The 22,401-nt window shown below is 33.1% G+C and overlaps 2 protein-coding genes across 2 annotated transcripts; one reads left to right on the top strand and one right to left on the bottom strand.

Moving 5' to 3' along the window:
- The first annotated feature begins 1,214 nt into the window (after positions 1 to 1,214).
- Positions 1,215 to 3,059, top strand: LOC131178418 (60S ribosomal protein L18a-like protein). Its single transcript, XM_058143374.1, has 4 exons — positions 1,215 to 1,461; positions 1,639 to 1,759; positions 2,475 to 2,589; positions 2,961 to 3,059. Exons 1-4 carry the CDS (start codon positions 1,215 to 1,217, stop codon positions 3,057 to 3,059), a joined length of 582 nt encoding a protein of 193 aa, XP_057999357.1.
- A 461-nt stretch (positions 3,060 to 3,520) lies between these two features.
- LOC110648977 (neutral ceramidase 2) lies at positions 3,521 to 16,626 on the bottom strand. The gene is made up of 10 exons (XM_058144129.1): positions 16,326 to 16,626; positions 15,503 to 15,895; positions 14,831 to 15,039; positions 6,686 to 7,042; positions 6,092 to 6,356; positions 5,725 to 5,980; positions 5,493 to 5,618; positions 5,032 to 5,095; positions 4,588 to 4,757; positions 3,521 to 4,299 (listed from the first exon to the last, which is right to left on the bottom strand). The coding sequence occupies exons 2-10, from the start codon at positions 15,844 to 15,846 to the stop codon at positions 3,751 to 3,753; spliced, it is 2,340 nt and encodes a 779-aa protein (XP_058000112.1). The 5' UTR covers positions 15,847 to 15,895; positions 16,326 to 16,626; the 3' UTR covers positions 3,521 to 3,750.
- Between the last annotated feature and the right edge of the window lie 5,775 nt (positions 16,627 to 22,401).

The following is a 22,401-nucleotide window of genomic DNA, read 5'->3' as shown; positions in this document are numbered from 1 at the left end:
AGTTCTGAGAAGTATTAGTCATACAATACTTGTTGTTTTAATCCAATTTATTCACTAATTTCTCTATTAACCTTAATGATTCAGCTGGTAATCAATAATTAAATTATAAAAATTGTTCACTAGAGATTGAAAGATTAAAAATGGAGGTGTTATTTTAATTATTATTATTATATTTACTAAAGGGGTTAACTCTAGGTAGTTGATTTAATAATTTTAATTTGATTCATTTGATGATAGTTCATTTAATTTCTTTTGACGCCAAATATTCTTTTCATAAAGTTGAAATTAATTTAGTGATTTTGTGGATGATTTTGATTTAGAGTTTATCTAACAATCGAAATTGATGAATTGAATTTTTACTATGATTTTGATTCGACATTTTAATACTTTAATTTTAATTCAATTTGTTTTGATTTTCAATTTTAAAATAATATTATATAATTATTCTCATAAAAAAAAGTATACTTAAATTGCTATTTAAATTTTATACAATGATATATATTTTAATTTTTTAATTATATAATATTTTACAATAAAGAGCATATATATATATATATAAATTTAAGGACTAAAAATATTATATATATATATATATATATATATATATATATATAGAGAGAGAGAGAGAGAGAGAGAGAGAGAGAGAGAGAGAGAAATGTACTTATAATTAAGAATATATGAAGTGATTTAATATATTTATAATTAAAATTATTAAGAGAACATAGATGAATAAAATATAATATTATTGTTTATTTTTAAAATAATAAAAAATAATATTAAATTGTATGTAATTTAATTTTAATTCAGTAAAATTCTGATTCAATTTTAATAAAGAATTAAAATTATATCAAAACAGTAAAATAAATTTAATTTAATATAATTTTTATCAGTTTATATATATATATATATATATATATATATATATATATATATTTTTTTTTTTTTAATTAAATTCGGAAGCTTAGAAGCATATACACCCCTAATCAATGACAATGAATTCAAAAAATCGAGGATCACAAAGTTGTGCTTGATAATTGAAATAAGCTAACAGGAAGTCACAATCTGAATTATCAAGGGCATAAAATTAGAAACAAAGATAATTACAACTGCAAGCCAATTCCAGGAAATTTACACACAAACAATTGCCTGCAACTATATAACAGGTAACTGAACTTTTCCTACCTGCAGGTTGACTCATTTAATTAATCAAAACAATGAATGTAGTAGAAGAGAGGCACAGCACAATTGTAGTCGAAGAGGTGTATCAGAATCCTCCACAACAACGAAATGGCGTGGCTCAGGGATTTGTTATCAATAATGAACCTTCAGCCCCTCCGCCTCCTCCACCGCCTCCTCCGCCCATAACTGTCGTCAACACCAATGTGTATGTAAACCCTGGAGAACACGTCACAGAAATCGTAGGTACATTAATTTCTCTATCAAACCTTAATGATGCAGCTGGTAATCAACAAGTAAATCTTAATATTCAAGTGTTATTTCAATTATTATATTTATTAAACAACTCAATTTTAGTTGCTGAAAACTCAAATGCCAAAAGGGTTAACTCTTGATAGTTGATTTAATAATTTAATCTATGATAGTTCATTTATTTGTTTATTTTCTTTTGATGAAACAAAGGCTTTAAAGTAAGAAGCTTCAGATTATCAAAATCCGAAGGAACATCAGAAACAGAAGAGCAAAAATCATCAACAGCACCTCGAAGACTTCCATGTTGCGGTATAGGTGTTGGCTGGTTTTTGTAAGTTGCCATACCTATTCAAGTAAACAACAATTTTGGGTAATTTTTATAATTTGTCTCTAAATTTTAATCTGTGTTTCACTTCCATTTCTTAAATTTAATTTGTTACTAAACCGTTTATGAATTTTAATTTTATTTCATAAAAATCTCTCTAACCTACGATACCAAGTTTTCAAGTTAAAAAAAAAAAATTACCTTTTTACCTTATTTCCCCTCACACTCAAAAAATACTAACCGTTTTAATTATCATTTGAACCTATCACAAAAATATTAATATCATCACAATGATTTGCTTCCTAAAAATGAGGATCAAAAAGTGTTGAAAGTATATTTATAGATGTCACACTGTAATTTAAAAGAATTTTTTAATATACAAACCTACTAGTATAAGTAAGAGGGATTTTTTGTGAAATAAAATTAAAATTTAAGAATTTTTTAGTATTAAATTAAAGTTAAGAAACAAAAAATAAAACAGAAAATAAAATTTCTAGACACCTATAAAATAATTCCAACAATTTTATAAAAATGAATTTAACTACTTTTAAATTAAATATTTATATTGAAATTTATACAAAATCAATTAAGATTTATATATGATTGAAGCAATGAGTTGACAAATTTTAGTACATAAGATCAAACTTATCTCAACATTTATTTATTTATTTCACATTGTTTAGTGTTGAATATGAGGAATTATTTTTTTGGTATTTGATAGGTTTATGGTGGGGTGGTTTCTTTGTGGCATCCCTTGGTACGCTGGGGCAATTATTCTACTTTGCTCGAAAGTGGATCCCCGTGAGAGACCTGGATATATTGGCTGCTCCATTCTTGTGAGTTTTTTTAGATCAGATACATCACTTAGAAAATGGTTTGATCTTAAAAGTTAGCTCAAGCGAAAGAATGTCTAAAGTTAATATAAAAAGTAAATCATTTTTATCTCAAATTAATGTGAGATATTAACATTATTTTGTGATTTTTTTTAAATAAATCATTTAAAAAAATTCAGTTTAATTCTTATATAATTATATTTTATTTTTATTTTTTAAAAATATTTTTTTAATTAAAAAATTAAATTATTTCATTTAAAATATAAAAATTGATTTAAAAAAAAATGATTAAATTAAATTCTTATAAAATTTTCAAACAAGATTAAGCGCCTTATTCTTATGTTAAATGATTATTGTTCTATGGAATATCACAGGAGAAGGAGGTACTAACTCTAGACAATATTATTGCTCTTGTGCAGGCTCTTGTAATTACTGTTATAGTCATTATCCTGGCCGCAAAAGGGAAATTCTGATCATCTATGATCTTCTATCTGCCCAATTTCTTTCTTAGTCCAGTTTCAATATTTCTTACAAAATTTATCCCAGTTTTTTTTTTTTTTTCAATCTGAATAAGAACGTTGGATTTTTGTTGATCATTTATGAAATTTAATCAATATATATAAATGCAATGTGTCTGTAAGATTTATATCAGAACTTTCATATGAGTACATTTGAGTTCTCGAAGACATTATTTTTAATAAAAAAAAGTTCTCGAAGACATGGTTTTTAAAATTTTTTTATTATTTTAAGTGAGATTTAAATTCAAATTTTCTTTTTTTTTATAAAAATAAAAAAATATTTCATTAATTAAAAATAAAATATAAAAGAGAAGTATAAATTATTTATTATATTTTTGTATAAATAAAATTAAGCATGATTTTAGATTTAATAGGATATTATTTGATGTACGTGACATCATCCAATACAAGACACAAACGTGAATCTCACCACATATTTTGTGTTTTGAATCCCTAGTATACTGAGTTTAAGCAAGAAAAACCCATGAGCTACATAACATGATATCTTAAAACATATGTTACTTCCCTTCGACTAGCTTTCCTCTTCATTTTCAAACTCAAATATGAAGTATTTTTCTTATGGTTGATCGAATCCAAAGTATCGCTGTTGCTATCGGCTGTGAATTACATATTTATTGCTACCTCTTCATGTCACTACGAAGGCGCTTGAAGATCCTGTGAAATGGCGAATTGACCCAAAAAGTGCCTTTGCAGCGCCAAAATGTCTTATTCTGTATACCCCAGAAACTGCTGATTGTGGGATTCTCCATTCTATAGTTGCATAGCTGTAAGGGCTAAGTCTCGCAGGCCTTGACCACTTAAACCGCAGGCAGTAGTCATCATCGTCATACGCTGGAATCCATGTCTTTTGTTCCTGGAGAATCTCAACCAGTGCAAATGTGCCCTCAGTCAAAAGGTCATTCCTTGGGCAACCGGACCAGAAGCTGACAGTGACCATGTCACCCCTTTTCTTGCTGGAATTAAAAGGAACATCCTTTACAAGGTCTCCAAAATTCACTCCTGGAGGAGTTGCATCGACAACAACTGGTGGCAATAAAGAGATTTGCTTGTCAAGGAGGTTTGGGGGCTGTGGACCTGGCTTAACAGGTTGACCACTAATGAGAGCTGCAGCTAGTTTCTTGAACTCCTGAATGTAGGCACTGAGTGTGTGTGGACCATAAAGGGTGGAGGCTCCCTGAATAAAAAAGAAATGGTAAAAAGAATGAAAAGAATCTCCCATCTCTCACACACAAAGATACTCAAAAGAAACTGTAAAATTTTATTTTTGTAATCTTTGGATCATGAAGTTTCAAGATAATGTATTTGCTACAAAGATGACTCCAAATTTTAACAATTATACCCATTATATCAAAATCACAGCCTTCTCTAATATTTGAGATGGTCAATGGTTTCATCAGATAAAAAAGTATAATACGAAGGAGATGCTTTAAAAAAAAAAAAAAGAGTAATAGGTAACACATACCTCATATCTCTGCACATGGTACTCCTCAAAGGTGGTGACATACTGTGAATAAGTATTTGTCAGCCCAGAAATGACAATATCGACATCGCTGTTGAATTCTTTGGTTCTCCCAGAAGTGAGCACCATCTTGACAGCATCACGGAGACGTCTGCCAGCCATGGTAGTAAACTCTGCAAAGAACAATTAAATTAGAAATACAAACTGCTGAGAGTAACAAGAGAATATTCAAGTTGCTGACGTAAACTGTTGCTATGAAGTGAAACACTCTTCACAGCACTTTGGCGATTACCAGCTCTTTGCAAAAGCACCTGTGGCCAAACCAGTCTATGGCACCAGACTTTATTTCCACTTATAAAAGCCATTTAACAAATGATAGATGGAATTGAGGAACCATGGAGCGTTTAAGGGGGAAAAGGTTAAGAGAAAAGAAAAGGATACTTCCACCTGAAGGGACACTGAGAATGACAAGCTGCCCTATCCGCAAGATTTGAACTGGAAGTATTGAGGGCTGCAAGGATATAACTTTGAGCAACTGTTAGCCCATATTTTGTAAATCCAATGTTCGTCAAACTCAACTCATTAAGAATTAATCAAATGCTGCTTTTCACCATCTAAAAGTGTTAATCCAAATGTCAATATCTTACACCATAGAAAATTTAAACTACTTTTTAAGTAATAATATTATGTTCAACACCCTATATCACTGGGTATATCATTCTGCCAACAGATGATCACCTCAATTAGAACACTGCAACCATTATAACTAATCTTTGCAGTTAAATTGTCTGTAGATTCTATGCATTGAGCCAAACTCATCTCATATATTTCAAGTCAAACTTACTGAGTAATTGTTTAATTTGGGCGTCTTCACCAAATATTAATTGCCAACTAAATTAGAAACTTACTGCCCAGTCATATGGTTCCTTCATTTCACCAGTATCAAGCAGAATAGGCTTTGGACGCTGACAATTAATCTGGTCCTGGCTTGGTGCTTTGAGAACATCCCTTACCAACTCCCAGAAAGCATTGCCCTAAAAGAATGACACAATAAAAAAAGGCCCCTGCAAATTTAGGCATTTCCTGTTCAAGGAAATTTTAGGAAACAGGTCCAAGAAGGGTCATAAGCTTCTGACTTGCCTTGTCATCTCCTTGCTTGAAATCAAAAGCGCCAGGCCCATCAGTGGTTCCTGCACCAAAAGCAAAGCCCATGGCAGCGGGACATGTTTTTACCACCTTATTGCCCAGTGAGACCTCAAGGTTTGAGAAATCCACGTATTCATGTCTGTACTGAACCTTCCCTTTCAGCTGCTCAGTTGCTTCATTAAACAAATCAACAGCTTTTCTGAATTGCCTTTCTCCAATGATTCGTGTACTCTCAAATTCATCTGGATAACTGCAAAATGAACAACGAAACCAATTTGAACTTCACATTGGTAATAAATATCAAAATGTAATTGAAAAAAATAATTAACAAGAACAAGAGAGAGATCAAAACAGTATGTACCCTGGGCCTCGGCCATAACACAGTTCATTCTTTCCATTGCAGGTACTGTGATTGAAATCACAAGGTAATCCAGTGTCGATGCAGAATGCACCAAGAACATTCGGCGTTACATCACCACAATTGGATTGACAGAATGCTGATACAAATTGAGGTCTATCCACTTGCCTCAAAACATTCCTAACACGTTTCGCAACACTCAAAAGCCTCATTGCAGGTTGGCCCTGAGAAGACGTAAAGGAGGCAGCAACTTCCATCAGCTCCTTACCTGTTCCAGGTAGCTATTATTCAAAAGGTCATGATGTATTCTAATTCCTACGAAAGGAATGGAATCATAATAAGATCCAGTAGTCTGCATATAACTATGAATGTATTACAGTTTAGACAAACTGCATTTTTTGGCCCGTACTGGTTGTTCTGGAAGACATACATTTAGAAGTCAAAACACAATTTACTAGGCCAACATAAGGTTTATATGATCTTACCATATGTGCAGCATGTAACACCAAGTTGAATTTCAAATGCAAATTTGAGCCAATTACCAGAATTTAGCACCATATGCAATTTATTTCATTTTAAGAATAGAATTTCACTTACATTTCTCATGAAGGTTAGGGATAATGGCTGAGACTCTTCGAGGGATTCTCTCAGTTCCAGATTTATTGGCAGATTGACTATCCCAATGATCCAAAATACCATTATGTTCATACCAGTCCTCCATAAATCGTGCTGCAGCTCCTTTGTTGTCTCCACTTATCAATGAGTTTGTACGACTCATAGAAGTTCCATGAGTTGCAAACCAGTTAAAGCTACCAATGGGGCCCCATTCATCATCTACAAACTTTATGAGGGTCATTTCTTTATCAACATCATATTTATATTTACTTCTCTCTGCCGCAGGATTGTTGAGATAAGCACTAGGACTACGGTTTATACCAGCATCTAATAGCTCTCCTGCCAGATCATAATAAAAGAAAATAATTGCATTAGTAAAGAAAGAAGTTCCAGACTCGAGATATCTAAATGATAATAGGTGCCACATAGAATAAAAAATGGCGTGCAAGTCCCAATCTATTTAATGGACAAAAATCAACCATTTAACCTGACGTGGAGGTTAAGCAAAGGAAATGATCAAAGTCTAAAGTCTAGAAAGTCAGAAAGATAATACTGTATTTCACATTGTGTTATAATTAAAATATACTCCTGTTAGGGTTCTGAAACCCTAACAGCGAATTTAGAAGAAATAGAAAGAGAAATTAGAAGAAAAAGAAAAAGAAGTTGAAGAATAGATTGAGAGAATAGAGAAATATTATTTCCAGATGATTCTTGAATGAGAATACAAGATTTACCAACTGAGATATATATCTCTTGAGTGGCAGTTATTTCTCTAAGAAGTTGGCTACAACTGTACACCCAATCACCTATTGAAAACTCCCTTTCAAACCTATCCTTATCTAGGGATGGCAACGGGTAGGGTACCCGTGAAAATCACCTTATCCGAATCCAAACCCGATTAATATTTTCAAAACCCGAATCCGTTTCAAATCCAATTATTATTACCCAGTAAATGCTCGAACCCGTTTAATTTTATATATTTTAATTAATAATCTATATAAAAAATAATTTTTATTAATAGTTTATATTTTAAAAATTTAATAATTCCATAAAATATTTCAATTTTAATTTATATAAAATACCAATTGAAGTGTGGAAGTATTTAGGAGATATGGGAGTGGAATGGTTAACTAAATTATTTAATAAGATTCTAAACTCAAAGAAAATGCCTGATGAATGGAGGAAGAGTATTTTAGTACCTATTTTTAAAAATAAGGGAGACATACAGAGTTGCTCAAACTATAAGGGAATTAAACTCATGAGCCATACTATGAAGTTGTGGGAGAGAGTTGTGGAGCATCGACTACGTCATGATACTTCTATCTCTCTCAATCAATTTGGTTTCATGCCCGGTCATTCTACTATGGAAGCGATCTTTCTCATTAGAAGCTTGATGGAGAAATATAGAGATGTGAAGAAAGATTTACACATGGTTTTTATTGATTTGGAGAAGGCTTACGATAGTGTTCCAAGAGAGGTCTTATGGAATGTGTTAGAACAAAATAGGGTATCTATTAGGTACATACAAGTATTGAAAGATATGTATGAAGGAGCAACTACTATTGTGCGCACAGTGGGAGGGGACACAAGAGATTTTCGTATCTCAATTGGATTACACCAAGGATCAGCCATAAACCCTTACCTTTTTACATTAGTTTTAGATGAACTGACGAAACATATACAAGAGAGTATTCCTTGGTGCATGATGTTTGCGGATGATATTGTTCTGATAGATGAGACACGAGAAGGAGTCAATAGAAAGCTAGAACTTTGGAGAAGTACTTTAGAGTCAAAGGGTTTTAAGTTAAGTAGAACGAAGACAGAATACATGCATTATAGGTTCAGTGAAGGCCAAACTGGTGATAGGGAAGGAGTTAGTTTGAATGGAGTGATACTGCCCCAAAGTAATCACTTTAAATATCTAGGCTCAGTCCTTCAAGTAGATGGGGGATGTGAGAAGGATGTTAGTCATCGGATTAAAGCCGGATGGTTGAAGTGGAGACGTGTCACGGGAGTTTTATGTGATCGTAAGATTCCCAATAAATTAAAAGGAAAATTTTACTGTACAGCCATACGACCGGCTATGTTATATGGTAGTGAGTGTTGGGCACTGAAAGAGTCGTATGCATCTAAGATAAGAGTTACAGAGATGAGAATGTTAAGGTGGATGAGTGACCATACTAGACTAGATAAAGTCCGTAATGAGAGTATTAGAGAAAAGGTAGGAGTTGTGCCAATTGAAGATAAGTTGAGAGAAGGGAGATTGAGATGGTTTGGTCATGTGAAGCGTAGACATATGGAGGCTCCAGTTAGACAAGTAGAGCACATTAGGTTAGAGGATAGAAAGAAGAAAAGGGGTAGACCTAAATTGACTTGGAGGAGAGTAGTACAACATGACTTAGAAGCATTACACATTTCTGAGGATTTAACCCAAAATCGTTCAGAGTGGAGAAAGCGAATCCATATAGCCGACCCCAAATTTTTGGGATAAAGGCTTAGTTGAGTTTAGTTGAGTTTATAAAGTAAATTATATAAAAATTTATAAATATTATTATAAAAAACATAAGTTTTATATTTAATTAAATATTTATATAAACGGTTTACCCAATATGTAAAACCTGTACTCGTCACAGGTATTAAATTTTAAACCCGAATCCATCCCAAACCCGATTATATACTACACAGAACCATCCTATTAAGGTTCAGTCGGATCGGGTACCTGCAAAAACCCGACCCATTACCAGCCTTACCCTTATCAGCTTGTTGCTTCATTCGATTCTGAGCTTGCTTCAAATTTTCTTTAAGAATGGAACTGAGTTGCAGCTTGTCATGCAAATAACCCCCTACAGCCTGTACTTTCATGTCAGCAGTTGAACACAAAGGCAAAATGGTGGAGCATAACCATAAAGTGCCTCAAAAGGAGACATCTTAATAGCATTATGAAAAGAAGAATTATACCACCATTCTGCTAAGGGTAACCAAGTGGTCCAAGTAGATGGTTTCAAGCGAACCATACACCTAAAATAGACTTCAAGACACTGATCAACTGTCCCTGTCTGCCCATCAAACTGTGGATGATAAGCTGAACTTAATGCTAGCTTAACCCCCATATACTTGAATAATTCTTGCCAAAATAAACTAGTAAAAACCTTATCTCCGTCAGAAGGAATAATTTGAGAAACTCCATAAAGCTTAAACACAGTATCCATAAAAAGATGAGCTACTGAAGTTGCTGAATATGGATGAGACCAAGGAATAAAATGGCCCACCTTGGTCAATCTGCAAACCACCACTAAATTTGTATCTTTCCCCTTTGATTTAGGTAGACCTTCAATAAAATCTATTGAAATCTCCTGCCAAGCTTGAGAAGAGATTGGAAGAGTTGGTAATAAATCAGGATAAGTACAGGTTTTCCCTTTACATTTAGCACACACATCACTGCTCTTCACCCACTGCATCGCATCTTTAAGCATCCCTGGCCAGAAAAAATACCTCTTTAATCTCATATAAGTAACATTGATTCTTGAATGGCCTCCCATAGCTGAATTATGATAAGACGGCAATAAGATTTGCTTTAATGAAGTAGATGCCCCTACATACATTTTATCTTTGTAAAATAGAATCCTATTCTTTAATTTATAAATAGAAGAGAAATTAGCATCCAAAGATAGCTCCTGAATCAACTCTATCACCTTTTCATCCCCTGCATAACTATCCACCAATTGCTGCATCCAAGTAGCAATTACTATAGATTGAATAGTGCAAGCATGAGGACTTGTAGGCCTCCTAGATAGGGAATCTGCCACCTTATTATCAACACCCTTTCTATACAAAATCTTATAATCGAACCCCAGTAATTTTGAAATACCTCTTTGTTGAAGATTGATATGCAACCTTTGTTCTAACAAATATTTAATACTCTCATGATCAATTTTAATAAAGAACTGACTTGCTCCAAATAATGTATCCACTTCGCCACAGTAAAAGTAATTGCAAGTAGTTCTTTTTCATAAACAGATAGAGCCTGACTTCTAGGACCAAAGGCCTTAGAAATATATGCAATAGGATGTCGCTGCTGCTATAATACAGCCCCCATACCCCAACTACCAGCATCTGTCTTCACAATAAATGGTGTAGAGAAATCAAGTAGGGCCAATACCGATGCTTCAGCCATCAATTTCCTTAACTTCTCAAATGCCTGTTGTGCTAACTCATTCCATTGAAATGAATCTTTCTTCAAAAGATCAGTTAATGGCTTACAAATGACCTCATAGTTTATAATGAACTTCCTATAATAGCCTGTAAGACCCAAGAAACTTCTAAGGTCTTTAACTGAGGTAGGGATAGGGCAAGTAACCATGGCAGTCACTTTTTTTGGATCTGTAGCAACTCCCTACGCAGAAATGATGTGCCCCAAATAATCAATCTCAGTCTGACCAAAAAAACATTTGGATTGCTTTGCAAAAAGCTGCTGAGCCTGCAAAACTTCAAAAACTTGTTCGAAATGCTTCAAATGACTATCCATGTCTTTACTATAAATCAAAATATTTTCAAAAAATACCACGACAAACTTCCTTAGGAAAGGCTAAAAAATGTGATTCATCAAGGCTTCAAAAGTGGCAGGACATTAGTGAGCCCAAAAGGCATCAGTGTAAATTCAAAGTGGCCATGATGTCCTAAAGGCAGTCTTAGGAATATCTTCAACTTTCATTCTGATTTAATGTCACCCAACCCTTAGATCTATCTTAGAAAAGATAACAACCCATTTAATTCATCTAACAAGTCAACAATGATAAGAATTGGAAGCTTATCTTTTACTGTCAGGTCATTTAACCTTCAATAGTCAATACAGAACCTCCATGTTCCATCTTTCTTCTTTGCCAAGAGAACAGGTGAAGAATAAGTGTTGGTACTTGGTTGAATTACAGAAGAAGAAAGCATATCAGCTATAAGCTTCTCAATCTCTACTTTCTGATAATGAGGGTATCTGTAGGGTCTAATATTAACAAGCTGAGTATTATTTTGCACTAGGATGGCATGATTGTGACTTCTAAAGGGTGGCAACCCCTGGGGCTCTTCAAAAATACCAAGATACTTCTGTAACAACTCTTGTATTTTGTCATCCACAACAGTATTTGAAGTAGCAAACATTAAAGAATGCTCAGTATCCATGATACAAAATAAGGGAGATTGAAAATCCTTCCCGTTTCTATTGAGTATATCTTCAAAAAACCACAAACTAGACTACAACTTTCCCTCACATATTCCCTGCAAAATCATTGCTTTCCCTCCTAAAGTAATAGTAATTGATGAAGCCTCAAAATCAAATAAAAGTGGATTATGAGTTCTAAACCAATCAACTCCTAAAATCATATCAAAGCCTCCTAACTCCAGAATTTTCAAATCAAAAGTAAATTCAAAGCCCAACATTTTCCATCTAAACTATTGACATTTCAAATCACAGCCCAATTTCCTTCTATCAGCCACTCTAATAGCAATGTATTGTGTTGAAACCACCTCCAATTTCAATTCTTTAGCTATTCTTTTATCAAGAAAACTAGTGGTACTGCCACTATCAAATAATATCACCAACTGCCTGTTTTTATGAAGCCCTAACAACCTTATGGTGTCAATGCCATGACTACCTTCCAGTGCATGAACTGATAGAGAATTGTCTTCCATATTCCCCCATCCTTCATCTCCATTCCAACTTCAAACCACTCCTCTTCACCTCCATCATCATCCTTCCCCAACACAAATTGCATTTAATGATTTCTGCTTACATTGATGCCCTAGAAAATACTTTTCCCCACATCTGTAACATGATTCAAGTTGATTCTTAACGGGGTTTAAGAAGGATTTGTTGGTTTATATACTAAAGATGAAGTATAAACAGGTGGTGGATTGGGTGAGTTGGTATTGGACTGAGTTTTAATTGTTGTAGGATTGGATTTGTCAAAATTGGTAGGTCTTAAAGGGTTTTGATCAGTCTGATGTGGCTTGGCATACTGGTTTAGGTAATTGGTCTAATATGGAGTTGAAGTGGCAGTTGATGGCATCTAAAAGGTTTGGAAAAATTAATGGTATTCTTAGACTTTTCGCTGACTTCCAACACTTGTTTTTGAAGCCTAGCTATTTCTATAGCCTGAGATAAGGAAACAGGCTTCATTATTCTAACAACAAACCTGATTTCATCCTTTAAACGCCCAATACAAGCAGACAAAAAATAGGATTCACCTAATTCAGGCATTAATCTCTCATTTCTTATTCTCAAATCCTCAAATTCATCTTGATATTCCTCTAAAGAGCCCTCCAGTCTCAGTTTCATAAAACCCTTTACTAAATCCTCTAACCCTTCATCCCAAATCTACTACAAATTTCCTTATCAAATTCTTCCCAAGAATGTACTCCATCCCTATTCTAATTATGGAACCATGCATCAGCCCTATCCATAAGAAATAAGCTCGCAATAGGGACGTTTTGATCAATTGGAACCCTACAAATCTCAAAATATTTCTCGCACTTCCTCAACCAAACCCTAGGTTCTTTCCCATCAAAAGTAACCAACTTTATCTTAGGCAAAATCTGTGGCATTCCCTCCATAAAAGAAAAGTTTCCAAAGGTACTAGAATTACCTCAATTCTACAAATTTTAGATCCCCATAGGGTTAGGAAGTAATCCTTTGCCATTTCCCAAAACTAATTGAGATCCAATATTTTCAGATCTAATTCCCCTCTCACCAGAACTACTATTACCCTCATTCCTTTTAGCAATCATATAGGCTCGCAACTCTTCCAAGATAATACTCTGGCTATCAGTTTTCTTCATCATATCTTCTTTGAATTCTTTTAGATCTCCAACAGTTATTGAGGCCACCTCTTGCAAATTCCAAGAAACATCTTGCAGGTTCCTCACTTGTTCCTCTAGCTCAGCAATCTTTACTACCTCTGGACTTACGACAACTAATCTAGCCATAATTCCAACTTCCAAAGATCAATTTCCCATAGTCCCTGAGATTCAATAGCTCTGATACCAAATATTAGGGTTCTGAACCCCTAATAGAGAATTTAGAAGAAATAGAGAGAGAAATCAAAAGAAAAAGAGAAAGAAGTTGAAGAATAGATCGAGAGAATAGAGAAATATTATTTCCAGATGATTCTTGAACGAGAACACAAGATCTACCAACTGAGATATATATCTCTTGAGTGGTAGTTATTTCTCTAAGAGTTGGCTACAGCTGTCAACTCTTTAACAGAATCCAGTTACAACTTTCTAGCTCACTTTCCCACCAATACCTTCCCTCCTATTCCCATATTTCCTCCTATAGTATGTAACAACTCCCTTAGTTGAGTTTACATTCATTGAAATATGCAAATTTCAATAACTCTCCAAAAGTATTTTGTTTCATTCTACTCAACTTAGCCCAAGTTTTAGCCCATGCTGGTTGGGATCTGCTACACTAGTTCTCCATTAGTCTTTCCAAGGCAAAAATTTTGAGAACTGCTAAGTTGCTAAATCATTTTTCTACCAGATAAGCTACCATCTTTAACATCTTCTTGTTTGCTTCTTCTAACTACTCTAAGAAACGAAAATTTTGTCAAATCCACAAATCTGGTATGAAAAGTAGAAAAACAGTTTGGGATATACCAAAATGGAAAGGCAGACAAAAAAAGATGGAACAGTATGGAGAATATCAACATGACAACAAGGCAATACATGAGTAAAACATAAAGCTGTTAAGCATAAGTATGCAGTTTCAACAATAAAAAAGATGATCACAATTAAGAGGAGTATATTTATGCTACTTGAAATATTTCATTATTTGAATGCTAAACTTCCAAAATTCAAAAAGAATTTTCTCACTTAATACATTTGCATAAATAACTACTTTTGTGGTAAGTACAATATGTTTTCCAAACCAAACACAATACAAAAAAGAAAGCATCTTAAACTAACTATAACATTCCAAGTATACTTATTAACCCTATATGTTCCTTCCTGAGCATGATATGCAGCTTAAAATTCATACATTGATTAGGGAAGAAAATTATCATGCGTTGCAAGCAAAAAAAATCAAGTGATGATGCAGAAAACAAAGAATACAGGAAATATGTGTCTCCTCCTAACCTTTATTTACAAAAATTGACCCTGGCCGAAGATTTTCATGAGCTTGTACAATGCTTTTCTCAATACCATCAACAATGACGTCAAAGGACTGGCGAACAAATCCAAGTGATGTTACAATATATACAACATATTGGAGATAGCCTCCGGGCCCAGCATGAGTATGAATTCCACTAATTGCAACATTCTGCTCTGTATAAAGCTCCCCATATCTAAAAAGAGAAGAAATGACATAAAATTATTCAAACAATTGTAATATATTATCAACTGTCTCTCATTCTAATTCAGTGCCCTCGGAACCCAGGAGAAGCCGCGCGCGCGGAGGGGCGGGGGGGGGTTGTTTGGTGTTGGGGGCGGCACGAGGAGAGGAGAGACGTTTCCCATCACAGTTAGCAGATCCAAATACCAGAACCAACTCCTAGAGAAAGGCTGTAAATAAAATGTAATTCATCTATTTGACAGAATAAAGTATTCTCATCGTCCCAAAATACTTTATTTGAAATACTTTGGCATATAAACTAAATTAAACCCAAAAGAAAAGTCACTATATTAAATAAATGAGAAGAATTCATAAAGCTCATGTTTCTAGGGGGAGGACATTAAACACTTGGAAATGAATCTTGTATCCTACGGATGTATAGATCACCCATTCATAATCAAAGGAGAGAAATCTACCTTGCCTTTAATCTCTCAAGTACTTTAATTGTAACAATCTGCGAGGCCATACAAGCATCTAGATTTACAAATACTACACGGTTGCCTTGAGGTTCTGCCACAATAAATGTTCTAGCTCGCAATCTGAAGTGCACTCCAGAAGTGACCTGTTCAATATTTGCATATCCCATCATATTAACGTCTGCAGCAGGCCCAGTTATGTCATAGCTTCCAAGGCCAATCAAGTAATTGGAAACAGAAAAAGTTCCTCCAGCATTCTGAAGTAAGAGAAAAAGAAGAGCAAAGAGCCAAATAGTTGCAGATGGCAACCGTATCTTGCTATAAGAAGTAGAACAAATGTCCATGGCCTTGTCTAAGAAGGATGGCTATTAGTGAATCAATTTGCATCCGTCACTAAAGAAGAAGATATAAAATGTCAGCATTTTCTGCAAAAACTCAAAACCCAGAATCAAATTATCAAAACACAAGAGCTGCAAATAGTAAGAAGCATATCTTTTTCTCTTTATTTACTAAAAAGCATAACTTAATTCACAAAATGGCTGCAAAGGACAAGAACAAGCGCACAAGGAAGCATCACGGTGAAATACAGCTAACAATTTGAATTGAAGAATCAATTAAAAAGCAGTAAAACAGCAAAAGCATAACTTAATTCACAAAAAGGCCGCAACGGACAAGAAAAAGGAAGCATCACAGTGAAATACAGGTCACAATTTGAATTGAAGAATCAATTAAAAATCAGTAAAACAGCAACAGAAATCTCAATTCAAATTCTCCACAAAAAATAAAAATAAAAAAAAAATCAGAGAAAGATTGAATGAGTCACCGCCACCAGAGCAGATCACTTCAATTTTTGGTGCCAAGAAAAGAGTAGAGCTTAATCAGCCAGGTATACATCGACACGTGATATACAGATAAGAGAGGAAAAACGTCGAAGAGATCCTATTACTTTCTTATAGCTGTAGGGGCCGGAGAAAAATGACGCCATGGCTTGACTTGCCAGTAAAATCCAAATAAACAGTGGTCGTTGTGAGATAAGCAGCGTCAGCAGCTCCAGGTTTGACCGTTTCAGTCGTGAACTGGGGCAAGCGTGCATCCAAGAACGGAGCACTAAATAATGCGCAAGCGTTTTTGGGTTGCTCATAATGGGGCAAGTAGCAAGTGCGCCATTTGGACATGCACAATGCTAATTACAACATACACCAGGCCACCGAAGAATAGTATTTCCTTAAGCATAAAATTTTAATTTTTTTTTAAATACAAATTTTAATTATTTTTCTTTTTTATATAGAATGGAATTTATATATTTATTAAAAAAAATATATGCTGTCTGAAAATACTGAATAATCCCTCTGTGGAGGAATATCAAGTTTTTGGTGCTTGATCACACTAATGTATGGACGCATGGCATCTTATTGGGTTAGTGACGCTGGTGATGGAAGTGCTCCATTTCTTCTATGTCCACATTATTATGATGATTATTATTATACTAAAAGAGAAGAATGTTCTTAAGGACAGTGGAAGTGCCATCATACCCTTATGCGTGGTAAACATCGCTGCTTGTTTTTATTTTCAATTATGTGCTCATTTATTATAGAGACTGGAGAGTTAAAATTATAATTTAGAAAAAAAAAAATTATTTTATTATTTTAATATTTTTATTATTAAAATTTATTAAATTTAATTTTAAATTATTTATTAACATCCTTTAATTAATATATTTAAAAAAATATATTTTTTTCGACATCACCGTCTGATCATATAACAAAAACATAAAGCTTTTTATGCTGGTACCTTGCTCCCATACTAGAAACCAATCATTTCAATTTTGTAGTTTTTTTTTTTAATATCCAGTGTTGTTGTTTAATTTTCTTCTTCGTTGACAAATGGAGCAGTATCAAAGTTTAATCCTTACCAAAAAAAAAAATTTCAATATAAAAATTAATTACATAAATACTAAAAAAACGAATTATTAATATTAAATTAAAATATTACTTTATATAGGCACAATCTAAACTTATTTTAATGTGTTTAATCAATTTAACTAGAGAAAGTATGAAACTAGCCAACAATGTCAGCTAAAGCCGTTATAGAAACTATTATTATAAAACCGAATGGATTTATTGAGTTTGATCCAGTAAATTTGTGACTCAGACGTAAAATTGGATTAGTTCTCTCATTGAATTAATTATATAATTGGCTCGAAAAAATTTGAATGACTCAGTGATTAATTGACCCAATAATCCAATAATTCAGTTAATTTAAAATTTTTTAAATAAAAAATTTTAAAAAATATCAATAATATTGACATTTTAATATTTAAAAATTTGTAATTATATTTAGCCAATAAATAAGATATTATTTAACTATTATTGTTTTATTTATAATCATAAAAAAATTTTGTAAAAGAAGAAAATTATTCATTTATAAATTTATTTTTAATTTATATATTAATTATAAGTTTTAAAAATAAAAAAATTTAAAATTTAAATATTTTTAATATTTTCATATACAATTTAAAAATATTATTAAGGTATATGTAGATATAGCTTGATAAATGTTGAAATATTGATTCTAAAAATAAATTTTAGTTTATTAAATTTATTTAGTTATATTGGTAAGTGTAATATTTAATTAATATATATTTAATCAATTTTTAATGATTTACTAATTGAATTATTGACCCACTTATTGAACCTGTAATCCATCAACTTGATCCTCGAATCGAGTCAAGCTTCGACCTAGGTTTAATAACTTCTTCAGATGTTTATGTGGATCTTCACTAGGAAGTCCATGGAATGTAGGTAATAGGTGAATTAAGCCTGATTTTAGCTCAATAGGTGGTGCACCAGAAGGGATGTTTATGCACAAAGGTTATTGATTGAGCTCGACTCTTGTAAGCTCCTTTAAAGGTGCACCTAGGATTATCCACTGCTATGGTTTTAGCTTCAATTTCTGATGCACTAGATGATGAGATCTCAGTTTTGGTATCCTCTACCCTAATTTCCTCTTCAAGCCTTGTATCAAATCTTTCAGTTATGGGGGTGCTTAATGAAATAGCAGGAGTATGTTGAACTGAAGATCCAAGTGTATTAACTGAGATGATGAACTCATGAATTCGCCTTAACCTGGGATCAATGTCTTCTTCAGACATACACTAATACCTTAAAAAAACAAAAAGTGAATGAAATCCTAACAATAGCGAAAAGCAAAATAAAGTAAATAAATAGCAAATAAACACTTCTAAAATCTAATTACTTAATTAGCCACACTCCCCTGCAACGACGCCAAATTATGGACATCAATCAAGGTAAAAAATGTATCAGAAATTTTATACTTCTCCCCTCTCTCTCATAGTGGCCGAATATTACCCAAGAAAATCTAGAAATTTTTGCATCAAAGATTCCTTAGTTTTTGCAAGTACAAGGAGGCTACCATTGTGTATACATCATAGTATACTTGTAGCTACAACTATAATCCTTAGTATACTTATGTACGTTTTTAGGCTATAATCCTTTGTATACTTATGCACATTTTAAGCATACATCACAGTATACTTGTGCATAAGTATAAAAAGACACCCATTTTGGTTATGATGAGTGCTGAAGTCACCAATTAAATTACTATTTATCATAATCCAATTAACTTATGGTTAGGGCAAATAGGATATCGTTCCTACAAAGAATATGTAATTAAGCTAATTTCAATCTCATAAGTAACTAAACTAATAAACTAAAACCGATTAATACTAACTAAATGGGGGGGGGGGGTATGATTTGGTTATGCAGAGAAAATAGAAATAACAATATAAAAACTAATCTACCAAATACCCAATGTATGCAAGACACTAAAATAAATGAGTTTGATGCTAAAATAATGATATGATAAACCTTAGCATAAATAACAAATTCCATTACTTTGTTAACATTAATCATAGATCAAAATTAAGTTAATTTAGTTCATACAATTTGATTATGGATTATTACATGTGTGACTACTCTCTATCTCTTCTTAAGCTTAGATTAATTAGCCAATAAGCATAACTAATCCCTAATCATATGATCCGTCTCATCATACGTGTAAATTAAATTTAATGATTGTATTAATATATCAAAGAGACATCATCAAAACAAGGTAGTGTAGATGATATGCGCAAACATTTTTGGGTTGCTAATAATGGGGCAAGTAGCAAGTGCGCCATTTGGACATACACGAGGCTAATTATAACGTACACCAGGCCAGTGAAGAATAGTATTTCCTTAAGCATAAAATTTTAATTGTTTTTCTTTTTTATATAGACTGGAATTTATATATTTATTAAAAAAAAAAATTTGCCGTTTGAAAATACTGAATAATCCCTCCATGGAGGAATATCAAGTTTTTGGTGCTTGATCACACTGATGCATGGACGCATGGCATCTTGTTGGGTTAGTGACGCTAGAGATGGAAGTGCTCCATTTCTTCTATGTGTCTACATTATTATGATGATTATTATTATGCTAAAAGAGAAGAATGTTCCCAAATAGACAGTGAAAGTGCCATTATATCTTTATGCCTGGTAAATGGTTATTCTTGTTTTTATTTTCAATTATGTGCTTATTTATTATAGAGGTCGGAGAGTTAAAATTATAATTTAAAAAATATATATAATATAAAAAATAATTTAAAAATTATTTTATTATTTTAATATTTTTATTATTAAAATTTATTAATTTTAATTTTAAATTATTTATTAATATTCTTTAATTAATATATTTAAAAAAAAAAGTATTTTTTTCGACATCACCGTCTGATCATATAACAATAACATAAAGCTTTTTATGCTGGTACCTTGCTCCCATACTAGAAACCAATCATTTCAATTTTGTAGTTTTTTTTTTAAATATCCAGTGTTGTAGTTTAATTTTCTTCTTTCTTGACAAATGGAGCAGTATCAAAGTTTAATCCTTACCAAAAAAAAAAATTCAATATAAAAACTTAATTACATAAATACTAAAAAAACGAATTATTAATATTAAAGTAAAATATTACTTTATATAGGCACAATCTAAACTTATTTTAATGTGTTTAATCAATTTAACCAAGGAAAGTATGAAACTAGCGAACAATGTCAGCTAAAGCTGTTATAGAAATCATTATTATAAAACCGAACAGATTTATTGAGTTTGACCTGGTAAATCTGTAACTCATATATAAAATTGGATTAATTCTCTTGTTGAATCAAATACATAATTGACTCGAAAAAATTTGAATGACTCAGTGATTAATTGACCCAATAACTCAATAATTCAGTCAATTTAAAATTTAATACTTATATTTAGTCAATAAATAAGATATTATTTAACTATTTCATTTTATTTATAATAATAAAAAAAAATTTGCAAAAGAAGAAAATTATTCATTTATAAAATTATTTTTAATTTATATATTAATTATAAGTTTTAAAAATAAATTTATTTAAAATTTAAATATTTTTAATATTTTCATATACAATTTAAAAGTATTATTAAGGTATATGTAGATATAGCTTGATAAATGTTTAAATATTGATTCTAAAAATAAATGTTAGTTTATTAAATTTATTTAATTATATTAGTATGTGTAATATTTAATTAATATATATTTAATTAATTTTTACTGATTTATTGATTGAATTATTAACCTAATTATTGAACTCGTAATCCATCAACCTGATCGTCCAGTTAGGTCAAGCTCTGAACCAGGTTTAATAACTATGATCGAAACATTAGCGAGAAACCTCAGCAGGATTGAAAAGATGAACATTGAGAGCTAAATGGCCGAAAGTAGCAAAGAGGTGAGCCGAATCGAAAGTGCATATTCTGAAAGCTTGCTGTCACTCTACAAAAATAGTCTCCCGAAGAAGTCTAAATTTTTATCGCAATAGTGCTGCCGAGTGAGGATCATGATCGGGTAGCCTTGAGGGGAGAGAGGAAGTAGTGTGGGTCTGGAGATGGCCTACATGGATGATAGGTTAATTCTGGTGAAGAGTTAGCCAAAATGAGGTTAATATAGTGGGGACTGCGAGAAAATAGGGTGCTGGTGCAAGCCATGCCGGCACTAGGCCTACTGGGCATGCTGGACGCCAAATGAGGTTCATTAGGCATGCTGGTAGGCCAGGCGAGTGAGTTGGGAAGCTATGGGCAGCAGGCACATAGGAGTGCACCAAAATGAGGTTAAGCCTACTAGGCGCGCCCATGAAAGCTACGAAGCACGTGCGAGGCATGCGGGCGAGGGGATGATCGAGCGGAAATGAGGTTCTTTGAGCATAAAGGCAACGCGAAGGGTTACGAGGCTCATAGGAGGCACGCGAGCGGCACACGGACGAGGTTCAGGGGCGCGCGACTTGCACAAAGCACTAGGCTGAAATAAGGTTCAAGCATGGAAATCTCCAGAAGCTCCTGGAAGGCATTGGGGGACTCTAGGGCACACGGGGAGCTCCTAGGGCCTGCGAGAAGCGTCCAGAATGTGCTGGATAGGCCTAGAACGTGCTAGGATCACCTAGGGCGCCAAGGGGAAATGAGGTTCACCCCTAGAATTTTCTAGAATAGCCCAGAACTGCCCAAAAGCTGCCCAAAATGCTAGAAGATCTTTTTAGGCAAATTTGTAGAGCACTCCACACTAATTTTGGTAGCAGCTTCTTAAGCAAGCTTCTTGGGATATTTTTTAGGAAAGTGGCATAAAAATCTAAGTCCACTAACTCGAGATATTTTTAAAGAAGCCATTCTAGCCATCCAATTTAAGAAGGTGCTCTACACTAAGTCCTAGCCGTCTAAATGAGGCAAAATTTGGACCACACTTTGGAGGTAATTTTTCCACCACATATTGAGGAAGTGGAGACAACTATAAATAGAGGGTAAGCCCCTTATTTGGGGACACACTTG

This window comes from Hevea brasiliensis, chromosome 3 (assembly GCF_030052815.1).
Source record: "Hevea brasiliensis isolate MT/VB/25A 57/8 chromosome 3, ASM3005281v1, whole genome shotgun sequence".
Classification (NCBI taxonomy): domain Eukaryota; kingdom Viridiplantae; phylum Streptophyta; class Magnoliopsida; order Malpighiales; family Euphorbiaceae; genus Hevea; species Hevea brasiliensis.
The sequence above is the reverse complement of the archived record's forward strand: the minus strand, read 5'-3'. Positions and strand labels throughout refer to the sequence as shown.

Excerpts from the sequence above, each read along its gene's own strand:
- LOC131178418 (XM_058143374.1), top strand. The coding sequence starts at position 1,215 with ATGAATGTAGTAGAAGAGAGGCACAGCACAATTGTAGTCGAAGAGGTG. Across the intron at positions 1,760-2,474 it reads ATAGGTGTTGGCTGGTTTTT|GTTTATGGTGGGGTGGTTTC; the intron begins GTAAGTTGCCAT and ends GGTATTTGATAG. Across the intron at positions 2,590-2,960 it reads ATATTGGCTGCTCCATTCTT|GAGAAGGAGGTACTAACTCT; the intron begins GTGAGTTTTTTT and ends GGAATATCACAG.
- LOC110648977 (XM_058144129.1), bottom strand. The coding sequence starts at position 15,846 with ATGGACATTTGTTCTACTTCTTATAGCAAGATACGGTTGCCATCTGCA. Across the intron at positions 5,096-5,492 it reads AGGAACCATATGACTGGGCA|CCCTCAATACTTCCAGTTCA; the intron begins GTAAGTTTCTAA and ends ATATCCTTGCAG. Across the intron at positions 4,758-5,031 it reads CATTCTCAGTGTCCCTTCAG|AGTTTACTACCATGGCTGGC; the intron begins GTGGAAGTATCC and ends TGTTCTTTGCAG.